At 42.0% G+C, this 13,478-nt stretch overlaps 2 protein-coding genes across 4 annotated transcripts; both read right to left on the bottom strand.

Moving 5' to 3' along the window:
- Window positions 1-1,251: 1,251 nt before the first annotated feature.
- On the bottom strand, window positions 1,252-10,802 carry ranbp9 (RAN binding protein 9). 3 transcript variants are annotated; one of them, XM_030775257.1, is made up of 14 exons: window positions 10,224-10,802; window positions 8,217-8,328; window positions 7,877-7,929; window positions 7,244-7,411; window positions 6,792-6,814; window positions 5,781-5,965; window positions 5,435-5,547; window positions 5,228-5,336; window positions 4,917-5,071; window positions 4,428-4,569; window positions 3,337-3,458; window positions 2,562-2,713; window positions 2,127-2,238; window positions 1,252-1,645 (listed from the first exon to the last, which is right to left on the bottom strand). In XM_030775257.1, exons 1-14 carry the CDS (start codon window positions 10,438-10,440, stop codon window positions 1,515-1,517), a joined length of 1,794 nt encoding a protein of 597 aa, XP_030631117.1. In that variant the 5' UTR covers window positions 10,441-10,802; the 3' UTR covers window positions 1,252-1,514. The 3 variants fall into 3 exon arrangements, with proteins under 3 accessions (XP_030631117.1, XP_030631118.1, XP_030631116.1); XM_030775258.1 differs by having other exon boundaries at window positions 2,562-2,710; window positions 3,337-3,461; XM_030775256.1 differs by having other exon boundaries at window positions 3,337-3,461.
- A 1,556-nt stretch (window positions 10,803-12,358) lies between these two features.
- On the bottom strand, window positions 12,359-13,117 carry rnf182 (ring finger protein 182). Its single transcript, XM_030775940.1, has one exon. It carries the CDS (start codon window positions 13,115-13,117, stop codon window positions 12,359-12,361), a length of 759 nt encoding a protein of 252 aa, XP_030631800.1.
- Between the last annotated feature and the right edge of the window lie 361 nt (window positions 13,118-13,478).

Genomic DNA, 13,478 nt, shown 5'->3' on the forward strand with positions numbered 1-13,478 from the left:
TTTTCTTTTTTATTGAAAATAAGACAGTGCTGTTGACAATACTGTATCATTTACCTTATTTTTTTTTTTTTTATAGTACTGATGGTCAGAGGGGCTGGTAAACAGTATGAGGAAAACGACCCGGTCGGACTGTTGCCTCTGTCCAGCTGGATATGAGCTTGTTTACCGGCTGCGTTATTTCGACAGTCATACTGTTGAGAAAGGCAGGCCTGAATTCAAACAGTCAACTTTGCTTGTCAACTTCAATCATCTTTAAATGGACTAAAAACAACGAAAAAAACAAAAAAATAATAATAATAATAATAGCAATCAGCTTGACACTGTTTGATGTGTATAATTGTAAGCCTGCTCTACCAGAGTCCATTTGATAATATGACCATTAAAATTAGTATGAAGTTGAGGGAGGTGCCTCCCTGCAAATTTGGTTGGTTGAATTCAGGTCACAGTGCATGTGTGAGAGATAAGACACCGACCTGAACAAGGACATGGTAGGACAGATCAGGGGAACTGGGTGGTTGGGGGGGTGGGGTGGGGTGGGGAGGTGTTTGTATAGGAAGAGTATAGAACATCAACACAGTTACAAATCAAAAAAAAAAAGTGTCCAAACATTGCATTAAACCCACTGTGCAGTTGGCAGAGGTGTGCGCGTTTTGCCAAAACAAACAAACAAACAAAAAAAGGGCTTTATCTCATGTGGAGCTCACACGCTAACACTCTATGCTAAGTATCACCACTAAGGATGAGTCCAGCACGGTTAGATTTTTGAGGATTTTAATCTTTTTTTTGTTGTCGTTGTTGTTGTTTTTTTCTTCTCTTTCTTTCTTAAAGTAACTAAATAGTCCACTCCTGGTGTTAATATAATTCCAATAGGATTTTTTTTTTTTAAAAAGGGTATCAGGAACAAAAGCTGACAATTTTTCTTTTTCTTTTTTTTTTCTTTTTTAAAGAAGCAGGGTACTTCACTGTGCTGGGACCTTTGTTATTTGGTCATACTCACTCTGCCAGCTTTTCAACCAAGAACAAATATATCTTATATGCAAGTATAATGATAATAACATTAATTATATCATAATAATTTGCATCATGCCTTGTAAACTAGGAAACAATCAAGAGGCTGCTGCACCCCTCCCCTCCCCCCTCCCAACACCTCCTTGTCTTCCCCTACAACAAAGGAAAAAAAAAAAAAAAAGAAAAGAAACAAAAGGAAAAGGGGGTAAGGAGGGATAAAAATAGTTTTGGGGACACTGATTTGGGGACATCCTTCTCCAGATGAATGTATTTTTGTTTTGTTTTTTTAAACTTCAGGCAGACTAGGTGAAAAAGGTCGTGTAGAGCCAGAGCGGGGTGAATCCGGCTAAAACGGATTTTTCTCGGGGGCGGGGATCGGGCCGCCGCGTTTGGGCTGGTCTTTGAACTAGACTGGGACGATGATGATGATGATGACGACGACGATGATGACGTTGACGTGGGTCGGTTTTGGTGGTTGTTAAAAGGGGGAAAGGTTTGTCCGGGGGTTAGTGCAGGTAATCGTCCACCGAGGCGAAAGCACAGGATCCGATGCCCGTGCGGGCCATGAGGGACAGACACTGGGCAGCCTGTGCCACTGCCTGGGCCAGGGGAGGCTGTTTCGGCAGGTTGTGAGTCTCTGCAATGCACCAAAAATAAATACAAATAAATAAATAACACTAAAGTAATCACAAACTTAAGCTACTAATCTACTCCATTTGTGAAATTAGTCCATGTCATCTAATGTAAATCCATCCAGGGAAACATTTGTGCTGAAGTATGTGTTCAGTAATTACTGCGCAAAGCGCCAACAAAACATTTAACTCTATTTGCTGTAGCTCGGAGAGTCCAGCCGCTGTCTTAGCAACCGCAAAACACCGACTGCTACCATATCCCTTCTTTTATGCCCATTAATACACACTGTCAGCTGACACTTGATAACATTTGGCAGGAAAAGAAAAAAAAACACACACACACACACACACACACAGAATACCCTATATTTACTGTGTTGAAATGACCTCAACCCTGAAACATTTGTAGTCCTTTCAAATCAGTACTTTCCAATAGGAACTTAACTAAGCATTAGACAATTCAGGACCAAACAAAAGTTAGTTTACCTAGTATTGCACTGTTGAGTGTGGAACAGACTGGCTCTCTCTGGATAGAGTCCAGCTGGTACCCCACTGGGCTGTTCCATGGATCTGAGTATGCCAGCAGACTGAACGCATCCTGCGAGAGATATGACTACTTTAATCTGTGTTAACAGCTGGTAGCACAGTCTACTTGACATGTTTTTAATGTCACACGTTTTACGTGACTACACATGTAAAATGTGGGTTTACGCTACCTTTTTATATTGGATTCAGGCTTCATTTTCATCAGTACCCGTTGTCAAAGTATTCTAAAGACCAATCTAAAAATGTAACACTTTTCTCAAGTTTCAATTTACCAGCAACCTACCCTAAAGGGGCTTTAACGGTTTACAGTATCCCAAGTTTGACCTGTTTTCACAGGAGGGAGAGGGGAAAAACACACGCAGTTCTAGGACATACCTTAAGCATCTTCTTATTGGCCGAGTTTTTCCCGCGCTCGCGGCGAAGGTGTTCGCTCATGCTTTGGAGCTCACGGCCAAAGTGAATCATTCTCTCAATGGCTGCTTGGCTGCCCCCACATAGCTGCCTCTTGGCTTGGGCTGACTCCACTTCTGTACAAAACACCCAAATCGGGCGGTTTAGTCCAATTATCCACAAGCAACGGCGCAAACATTACGCAACTGTACAATCCAAACCATTTAACCTCCGTCGTCGTGAAACCTGGTCACGCCGACGCCTAAGTCTGAAAATTCAGCGGATGCATTATGAAACAGGTGCATGGAAAACTGACTGGGGCCCAAAGGGGAACATTTCATCATTTCTAGAAAGGGAACATCACCACCCCAAAAGTTCTAGCATGGACATAACTGGCTGTTCTACCTACGGTAACATTTAAGAACCTGACTTCAAATATCGCAAAATTATGGCATAATGTGTTAATAGATATGGGCGGTGATATGTTTGTGGTAATAAACATTACTAGTCATTTATTTACTCGCAAAACCCCACCTGAATGTCCTACTCTCAGGTCCACTATGGCTTTTGGCGGCACAATCCAAATATTTGTCAACTGATGGCACGTTATGCCTCGAGCAAAAGAAACGTCTGAGTACACAACGAATTAAAAAAAAAAAAAAACTGGACCTACCTGTTAGTCGCAAACCATGCAAGATAGAACTATACTCAGTCGAAACTCGTCGGGTTTGACAGATAAGTCGACGTTACCACTACTCACCCATCTCTGCATCACAGTCGTCCTGTTCTGGCTGGTGTGTGGAACTTCCGTTCAGAAACCCATTTGAGGAGGACTCAGACACGCCGTTAGTGAAATGATCCACCTCCATCTCCACATCGTTACTGCTGGGCAGGACAGTGGATACACGGTCACATTAGTGAGCCAGTACACAGAGAATGTCACAGGTTATCCAGGACAGTGCTTTTACATAGGATAAGGACCAAAAACATCTAAAGCAACCAATCATCTGGAGCAACCACACCAATGATCGTCATGAAGCGCTAATTCACTGCCCTGCCCTTTGTTCAGTTCACCAGCCTCACGAGGAGATGTGTATGAGAGTGTCATTAGTCTAAACTATGAACTGTGTTCAGGAGATTTAACAAACGCAACAGCAAAGCCCCCTTCTTACGCAGCAAGGCTGGCTAACGCTGAATGAACATGCCACGTTTAGCGCTTGCTTGGCCATGCTTGTTTGAAGTTGGTGTACGCATTTCTTCTGGTGTTGAGGCAGCACCGCTGAGCGCTGATGGATTTTAGTCCATTTTCATCTCAATATTTCTGCATCATGAAGTGATGTTCTGCTGAAACGGCATATTTCAGGAAAACTGAATGAAGCTGATAGGTGAAGGCAGTCCAGGGATACATTTGAGAATGTGTGTGGGGGAAAAAAGGCTAAATGTGAACGAGTGAGTTACAAATGAGCTTCATGAGGGACTTTTTATCTAAAAAGCTATGAAAACCAAGACATGTTCTCATCAATTACGTGCTTTGAAAGTTCTCATAACCCATATCAAAACCAACCAAATTAAGCAGATGTTTGACGATGGAAAAAAAAAAAAAAGATTTACAGCTCACACTTGTTTGAGAAACAAGCCTTGTGATTCAAATGATCCATGCAAACACACCCAGAGCATCAAACGCACAATCAAAACAGTACGCATATAACCCTCACATCACACATTTAAAACAGCTTCCAGTGAACCCCTCTGCCTTTTACAGCAGAATTCACTATGTGAGTTTACACGGTTCAGCGGGCACAGTGACTGAGGCGTTAGCCGTGTGAGGGTGGTGAGTCAAGTGGGTCGTACCCGGGGTTGGGCCGTTGACTCCGGCTGCCGTTGAGGATGCTGAGATCTGTGCTGGGCAGTGTTGGAGGACACGGCTTGTGGCTGTAAGCTGAAGAATGGCCTTCGCTGGATGGCATTCCGTTACAGCAGTTACTATCAAAACCTGGCCCGAAAGTAAGGTCACAGGTTACGACAGGTTTTTCCATTCTTTCCAAAGCTAAAAATACATATTCTACGACATAGTATTCAATACTAGTCGAGAACTTTTAAAATATTTAATAATTTTAAAAGAAGAAAGGGCAAAATGCTGAATGCTCAGATCTGTGGTAAATTATCATGCTTTGAAATCCTATTTTGACATGCACAACAACTTGTTTTGGCAAAGTTCTAAACTATTAAATGTGGTTTTACATCATTTAAACTGTTCAGTTTCCAGTGTTAGCAAGGCAAGGCAAACATAAACTACCCAGACAGGGTTCATTTGCTGTCTGTACTGACTCTGGGGCGTACCTGTCAGATAGGCCTGGGAGCTGCTGGCTTTGTGGGTGGGGCTGCTGAAGGGGCGGGGCGACCCAAGGTAGCTGTCCTGGGATTTAGGGCTCCTCCCACCAAGGCATCGAACTTCACTGTCTGTTCCATTCACCATCTCAATAAACTGTCTGACTCTGCGTGTGCGTGTGTTTGTGTGGCAGAAAGACAGAGATTTAGCTTTTGTTTGAATTTCTCAGCCTTTTTAAATGGCTGTTATAAGGAGTGTTATATGGAGTTTTATAAATACATAGAATGTTTCATGTGTATATATATATATATATCACGGTTACTTTAACATGAAGAGAAGGTCAGGGTTTCTTTCTAAAAGGTTGGGGTAGAGCTGTTGAGTGGTCTCTATAGCTTCTCCCATTCTGCCTGAAAGAACCAGCTTCTGGATTTCTGCAAGAACATTTATGAAACATTTACCTCAGTCCTAGTACATCAGAGACTTGTTTTCATCTATTTTGAGATGACATAACATTGTTCTGTGGGCTCACTTTGTCTGTTTTTGATGGAGGCCAGCTCCTCATGCACGGCCTGGTCTGTGGATTTGGCAAAGGCCTCAGCGGTGGCACAGTAGCTGTGATGGACCAGGTAAGAGGCCACCATCCTGAGGGTACAACAGAACAAACAATGCGTTTGGTATTTAACACGATCACAGTACACTCAATGCTATTTCAACAGCTTGCGTTTCTCACTTGCGCAGTTTGGTTAAGTGGTAAAGAGAGAGAGAGAATTAGTCTGTTTAGAAATTCCAATGAACAAAAAAAAATGACTAACATCATTGTAAGGAAAGCATTCTGGTTGCAGTGACACACAAGACCATGCCTTTAGGGAACTCACTTCTGAATCATGGCCTGCCATTCTCCCTCTCGTTCCCCGATGGGGAATCGGTCAATCTGTGCCTGAATCTTGGTTCTCCACTCACGCATGTAATCCTCAATGTCATAAACAAATGGATGTTGCCCGAAGTTAGCATCCACTACTTCCCCAGGGGTCTGGAGACCAACTGTTGGGTATAGGTTGGGCTGGAGATCAAAGAGAAAGAACACAGTGAGAGCATGGTTGTGGATTAGACAAGAACTGTTGTCCTGTGTCTCAGGAAAAAAAAAAAAAAGCTCAGTGTTATTTCACAGTACGGGAGAATGATTAAGTCTCGAACTCATAAAACTCAAGCTTTATCAGACCAAAGAGCACGTTACAGCCTTTCTTTTGAAATATCAACCGCTGCCTCTTGGTCAAACCGTTGAATAATGTCCGTCCAGGATTAGCTGTTCTGTGATGCTTGAAAAGACAGAGGCCTGTGTTCGTGGGCCAACAGACAGAAAGGTCGATGCTGCTAAACTCACTTTACAAGCAAATCTCAGAGAAACATGAATGCTGGGCTGGTGCCAGCACTGTTTTCTACTCAATGGATTATTGTTTAAGCTCCAAACAAGCCTCCATTCTACCAAGGCGAGAGAAAACTGGTAAAAAAACAAAAATGTCATTCCGACATCCAAGACAAAATGTAGGTCTCTCAGAAAGCACCCACCAATGTAAATGTAGACTGGAAATGTAAATAAGGGGGGGGGGGAATCAAACCATCTCTTCATTATTATCTACTTTTACTGAACAGCTCAACATAAACAAATGTTATCATTCAAAGCAAATTGTGATGGAATATTTGACAGCTTATGAGCTGATTCAGTGTTGCTTAGGAAAGTAGGATCAGTTTCAACAACCAGAGTTAGACCGAAGCATTTAACAACCGAGTCAGTCGTAAGCTAAAAAAAAAAAAAAAAAGATTCTGACCACCAGCAACTGGACAAAAACGCATTCAAAGTAAACGAATGACAACAAAATGGAACTTACCGGTAGATCTGTGAAAGCTATACCTGGAGAACGAAAACAATACGTCTTGTTATATACATATACATATAAATATAACAACAACACTCTTTTCATCAGTGGTAATTGAATTACATTCAAATTACTTCACTAGCATGACAGACAGACATTACTGACTATCACTACACTGTTTAACAGACAATGAACCCTTGTCTGATGTACAATCTGGATAATGAACAATGTGAAGTATATCTCCACAAGGAACATGAGATCAGAGTTCCCCAAAGTCATAATATTAAGTTATCTGTATCTGTCTGAAGACACAGAGAGCCACTCAAAAACACCGAGATAATGTATAGCCTTTACACTGGAAACTGTTGTGTTTTTTTTTTTTATTTACCTTTACTGCTTACTGTACTGAAACATAATCAGTGTTTATGTGAGAGGTCACTGAGTACAGCAGATTGACTTTCTACCTAGACTGTGGCCATTCTTTGTGTAGAAACAGGTGTTGTTAATGAGGTTCACGCAGCAGCCAATCACATCTCCTGTTGTGAAAGTCGGGCCATAGGGCTGTCCAGTGCCCGAGGAGCAGAAGGAGTGGCCGTCATCTCCATGGTAACCATAAGAGTGTTTGTCCCAACCTGAGGATAGAGTAACAGGCACATATCTTTGCACTCTCTCTGAGGATAAAACGCACTCAGCTACAAACACCCTGTCCTGGGACCAGTGCCTCTCCAGCGTGCTTAGCAGTGAGTCTTATCAGTCACACAAGCTGAGACTCTACATAAGACCCGCCCAGAGTCATGTGACTTGTTAGAAGGGGGCATGGAGTCAGTCAGCACTAGAAGATAACCTGCTGCGTGTTGTATCTATACATCTCTTCATTACTGCAGTGTCATTTTAGACCTGTGAATGAGCATGTGAGTTTTTTTCAGACACACCCCGGTGGAAACACTGAATGAAGGCCCCATTCGCACGACATTGAGACACTTTATATCTGCTCTTAAGACACAGTGAAAAACACAGCTCTGTTTTATGGTTAAGGTTGTCAACCCATATTCATGGATAATTTGACCACAAACACTTAATCATGTTTTGTGTTCTACCTGGGAGTCTGTTCATGTTGACACCCTGAGCTGAGAGACCAATACCCATGTACCTACAGAGAAAAGACACATAGGAAAAACACACACACACAAGGATTTAGAGCCTAAAAACCAGCCACAAATATGAAACATCTCTCACATGGATGCACTGCATGGTAACAGGCCATTTGAACTGAAAAGAGACTTAACTGATTTTTTTTTATTAACACAGACTAGAGAAAGAAGCCACACCTCTAATGTACTCTACTGAGCTATTTTAGGCATTTTGTATGTTCAAATAAATGGAAAGGAAACATTAAAGTTCACCATCTTCAGATTCAATATGGGTGAGAAGCCTTACCCATCTCGTCCTTTACTGATGATTTTCACCTCAAAGTAGTAAACTCCACAGGCAGCTGGAATGGGATGGGTTGCGCGTACAGATGCAGCGTCCTTAGGGGTCTTTCCATGACCTGGGGGTGCCAGAGATACAGATCAAATCGGGCCAGCTTGACTGGAACAGCAGCATTTAAACAAAGTTTCATCTGTGGCAGAACAATTTTGAATCAAAACTCAAAAAAAAAAAAAAAAGAGGAAGAAGTTAGGTCTGTTCTTTCTTTTTAACTTCTTCAGGTTTTTCCCCGATTCTCTGATCTGTCAATCAAGGTTTTACGGTCAAATTAAGTCAAGCTACAGCCTCAGTTTCCAAAGGGTACTAGCATAGGTCGTACTTTGTGAATAAGCAGAATGTTTTCGACAGAAACTGCACAGAAGCTAGTGCTCTCGGCTTTCCGTGAGCAATGGGCCTTATCGTTGCCATAGCCATCTAAATGGGGTCTACAGAGACACCTAGCTCCAAACTACACTGTACAAGCAAGCATCTTAGTCATTTGTAAACCTTTGTGCTTAAAGTGATCTTGGGGAATTCCCTATGAGTGTATCGTTTTACATTTTGTTTGGGGAGGGGGTTGTTATTGTGTATGTAGTGTACAGAGTGTGTTGCTGTGAATGTATTGTGCAGGTCCCTCTTTACATCCAATACCTGTTCATAAAAGTCTATCCTGCAATGCTGTTAGGTCCTAAGGCCTTCACGCTGTACCCTACAGGGGGGAGTTCAGGCTGGTTTAAATTAGCCTGACTCACTCAGCCCTAAGGGAAACTCTCTTTTACTAGTTTTAAAGAATCAGTCTTAGACTGCTGGGATTGCAAATAAATGTCATCCACACGGCATTGGCTGTTCACCTGCACTCCCCTCAAGCAAAAACACAGAATATACCTCGCCTTACCAATTAGATTTATCAGCGATGCCAAAATATTAACGCAATTTACCTTCAACAATAGCTCCTGTATAGAGCATACCGTGGGTTAATCATTTTCATTACGGTGTCATCATAGGACCACACTGACGTTGTTAAACTATTGTTTTCTAATTCTATCCTTAGAGGGGGAAAGCTTACTAAATGGCCACCTACATGGCTATAGAAGTATGAGGGCAATAGTTGGCACAATTAGAAGTATTTTCGGAACACTGGTGCTAACCTAAGAACTACCAACAACTCCGTTAATTACATTGATTAGAGAGCTTTTATAGTTATTTCTGGTGGTCTGGTTTAAGCACGGGTTATCTGCCTAAGTAATTTGGATCATAAGCATTCACACATCAGGCCGTAAATATGTCTACTGCTGTTAGCAGGCTAGCTAACTACATACTGGTTTTGATTAGTTATGTGAAAAGGTATGCATTGGCACACTGTAAAAAGCTAGCTTCATAAGTTATTGAAATCATGTTTGTTACAATTTCGATAACGACATTTCAAATGACATTTTGTCATTACTTCCGGACTTCGTTGTTAATGGCAGGTGAGCCTGGTGGCTAGGTTAGCTAGCACACACAAGCCATGTTGACAAACTCCATCTGAGTCAATTTGGCTAGTAACATAAGCTAGTTCGTTTAAAAATAGCAATACATTGACTCAACTATCCATTATTATCCACAAGGCAATCTTCATACTACGCATTCACAAACTAACCTGGGCTCACTTTATTGTAAAATAAATGTTTTAAGTAAGCTTACATCTGTTCAAACTTGTAAAACAAGTTAACTTGCTAAGATAGACAAATTAACCTGCAGTGCGTCCGCTGACATCAGTCGGAACATGAAAAACATCCATCACTAGCTAACCATTTCTAGCTAGCGCAGAAGATCTGTTTACTTCTCAGCAAGGTATCTACTTGCCATTCGGAAAATAGAACAGCTAACTTTCCTAGCTTCGCTAGTTAGCTTGTTAGGTAATTAGACTGGATGGCTGAGCTTATGTGTTGGCTAGCAAGTAAGTTAGCAAGCTAGCCATATTTTTGCTGTACTTACCTTTATAATGAACCCGGAGATTGTTCTGAGAGAGTCCGATGTAACTGAATTTGTCCTTTGGGCTCCAAGATCTGGGTAGCGGGGTTTCTTGTTCGTTGACGGCCGGATAAAGTCGTCTGAGCCGTTGATTGAGCTCCTTTCCTTGCTCGTTAAGAGCTGAATCCCCGTGAACAACAACCGACATCAGAAACCCACAGCCCGATGACGGTCCTGACATTGCGATTAGATTCCTTCCTAAGATACCACCAGTCTGCCAGCTAACTTTAGCTGGACAGCTATTTACTAGTATCCGATATAGCGTAGTAAAAACGGTTAACAGGCTACCACAACAATGTTTTCTTTCCTTTTGTTAAGCTAGCAGCAAACAGCCCTGGCCCAGGTTGGCAAAGCGCAAAGGCTAGCTGACGTTAGCGAACATACACAGCGCAAGTAAACTACAATGATAGTCAACAAAAGCCATCCAGAATATAATAGAGACGTTCTATGCGACTGTCTAACATAACATACAATTAATAATACAAACTAAATTAAAACTAGACCTCGACAAGCAGTGTAGGTAAGCTCGATCTTTTGTTTGTTGTTAGTACGTGATCCAACAATCTGATTGGCTCAAAGATAGTCCAGTCACACTTCCTCCAGGACTTAATACATGACTAGACTCAACCTATCAATAACATGTCCCTACCTAGAAAGCTTTAGCAAAGTATTTTGACTGCAGTCATGGTACGCCCTGTCAATAGTTGAAAACTGTGCGTGACGGCAGAATAATCTTCACACTTCAGATTGACCAAAGTTTCGTAAAACTGGCTGTCGTGTTTGAATGCGGACACTGTTTAAAAGCAGTTACACCTCATACTCCTCCGAATGAATAAATCGCTAACTTTTTAGAGAAAATCTTTAAGGATTGGTTTGTTTGTTACATCTGGGAGACTTTTCGTTCTAATAAATGACAGATGATTTATAGTTTCATCATCGTCGTCGTCGTCGTAATCACCACCACCATCATCATCATCATCGTCATCATCATCATCATTATTATTATTATTATTATTATTATTATTATTATTATTATTATTATTATTTTGTACTGTTGTTATTATTAATACTGTTGGTGCTGGTGCTGTTGTTGCATACCATCACATAATAAAACCTAAGAAGTGTCTTCACGACCTCTTAGATAAGATATGGTTATATACAATAGCCTGATTACCAGTCAGAGAGCTTGATCATATATCTTTGCATATGATTCCCTCCCTCTCTCTACCCCCCCTCCCCCCTTTTTTTTGTCATGTCAGTAACGAGAACCCATCTCACACAAAAACTAGGTATATTATTAAAGGTGCAAATATTGTTTTGTTTTGTTTTTTAAAAAAACAATATTCAAATACTTAAAACATTTAATTTGAATGGAAAGAAAGAAGTACTGAATGTATCTCACACAGACTCTCTCTCTCTCTCTCTCTCTCTCTCTCTCTCTCACACACACACACACACACACACACACATACACACACATACACACTAAACTATACACAATTCAGTACATTATGTACAATTTAAATGACAAAGTTTCCCTTACAGCCTCTTGATAAACTAAAATGCCCAGTCGTCAAAATCTAAGCAAAAGTTCTCTGTGAGCATATAACTAAAATAAAACAAATGTTATATGGATTTCCCTCTTGAGAAATAAAATATTATGGATAAAAAAAAAGATGCACAACTTTAGGTAACAATGTTTTTGTTGTTGTCGTTGTTTGTTTGTTTGTTTTAATCGGGACATATGCACATTTTCAGGGTTATATGCAAAAGTGAACAAATTCAAGTTGAGCAAGAGTACACAAAACCAGTCTACACACATTTCAGTTTAACTGTCTGTTGAAATTTTTTCAGGTCAAATGCCTCATTCTTTTTATCTATATTTAATCAATTGTTTCGCTGACTAACATCAGACAGTCCTCACATATATTACATGCAGCACTGAAAAAGTTAACAGACACCCATACACTTTTTTTCATAATTCAGTTGATTCCATTGATTCATTTATTTCCCCACATAGTCCCACAGTAAAAGGTAGCAAAAAATGATAGCTAATGTCCTCTGTCCTTATGTTTCCAGTTTCAAAGCATGAATGGCAGTTACGGTGGCACACAGTCCCAGAATTCATGGCACAGGCATTGGCAAAGCCCATACACCATAATCATAAGCAGACTCACAGGTACCAGGCTGACCAGCAGCACTCCCAGTGTAGTTTTCTGCATGATGAGCAAGTAAACACCCAGAGGAAGGGAGCTGAAATACAGCAACCCCAGGAGCCACACCAGGACCCTGGCTGAGGTCTGGCACAGCAGGGCAGCACAATTCCACACCATCCACCTTTGTGTGATGGAGGCCATGGAGTCCAGGCTGGCTGAACGGTAATCCCTGCCTGTTGGAGGGCCACGTGGGGCCACCATGGGTTCCTGGTGTGGCTCCATGATGGTGATGACCACATACCTGGAGCTGTGCATGGACGAAGGCGAAGCCGAGGAAGAGTGACCCACCAGAGAGCTCAGGTGCCTGGGGGTGAGTAGAATCTCACTCTGGTTCTCCTGGAGGTTCCGATGATTTCGAGCCTGGAGGGATAATGCTGTCACCAGGTTGTAGTCGTCAGGGAGACTAGACACAGCTTCTCCGGGCAAGCCAGTAATGTAACGGCAGAAGGGGCAGACAACTGCATTTGGTGGGGATTCTCCCAAGTCAAGGATTTTAGCCAGGCACTTGGCACACAGGCGATGGCAACATTCAAGCACCTTAGGCCGCCGACTAGATAGGCTGTAGGCACAGTAGCATATCTTACACTCCAGCTCCTCTGTGCTGAGGCCATCCACCACATCCTCCAGTATTTGTCCCATCATCTCCACTCTTCTCAGCACTGTCTCATGGGCTATTCACCGGTAGGGTACATGGTTGCGAGGCAGGTGTTACACCACTCCTGGGGTCTGGAGGTTGTTCCATTAAAGCTGTATCATAGCAGAGCATCTCCATGCACCGTGCCAGAGATTAGTGGACTGATTTGCGCGGAGAGCCTTTCAGGCACTGTATGGAAGGGTGGGGAGAGGCCGCCACAGAAAAGATAACTGTTAACACAGCAGTAGAGAACAAACACAGCACCAACAAAGCACACCCTGTAAAACCAGGGCTGGAAGTTTCTAGCCAGGCTTTTTGTTGCCATGAAATTCAGTCCAATTAGTGGCTCCACATTTGTTTCTGGTACAC

The sequence above is a fragment of the Chanos chanos genome, chromosome 5 (genome assembly GCF_902362185.1).
Source record: "Chanos chanos chromosome 5, fChaCha1.1, whole genome shotgun sequence".
In the NCBI taxonomy this organism is placed as follows: domain Eukaryota; kingdom Metazoa; phylum Chordata; class Actinopteri; order Gonorynchiformes; family Chanidae; genus Chanos; species Chanos chanos.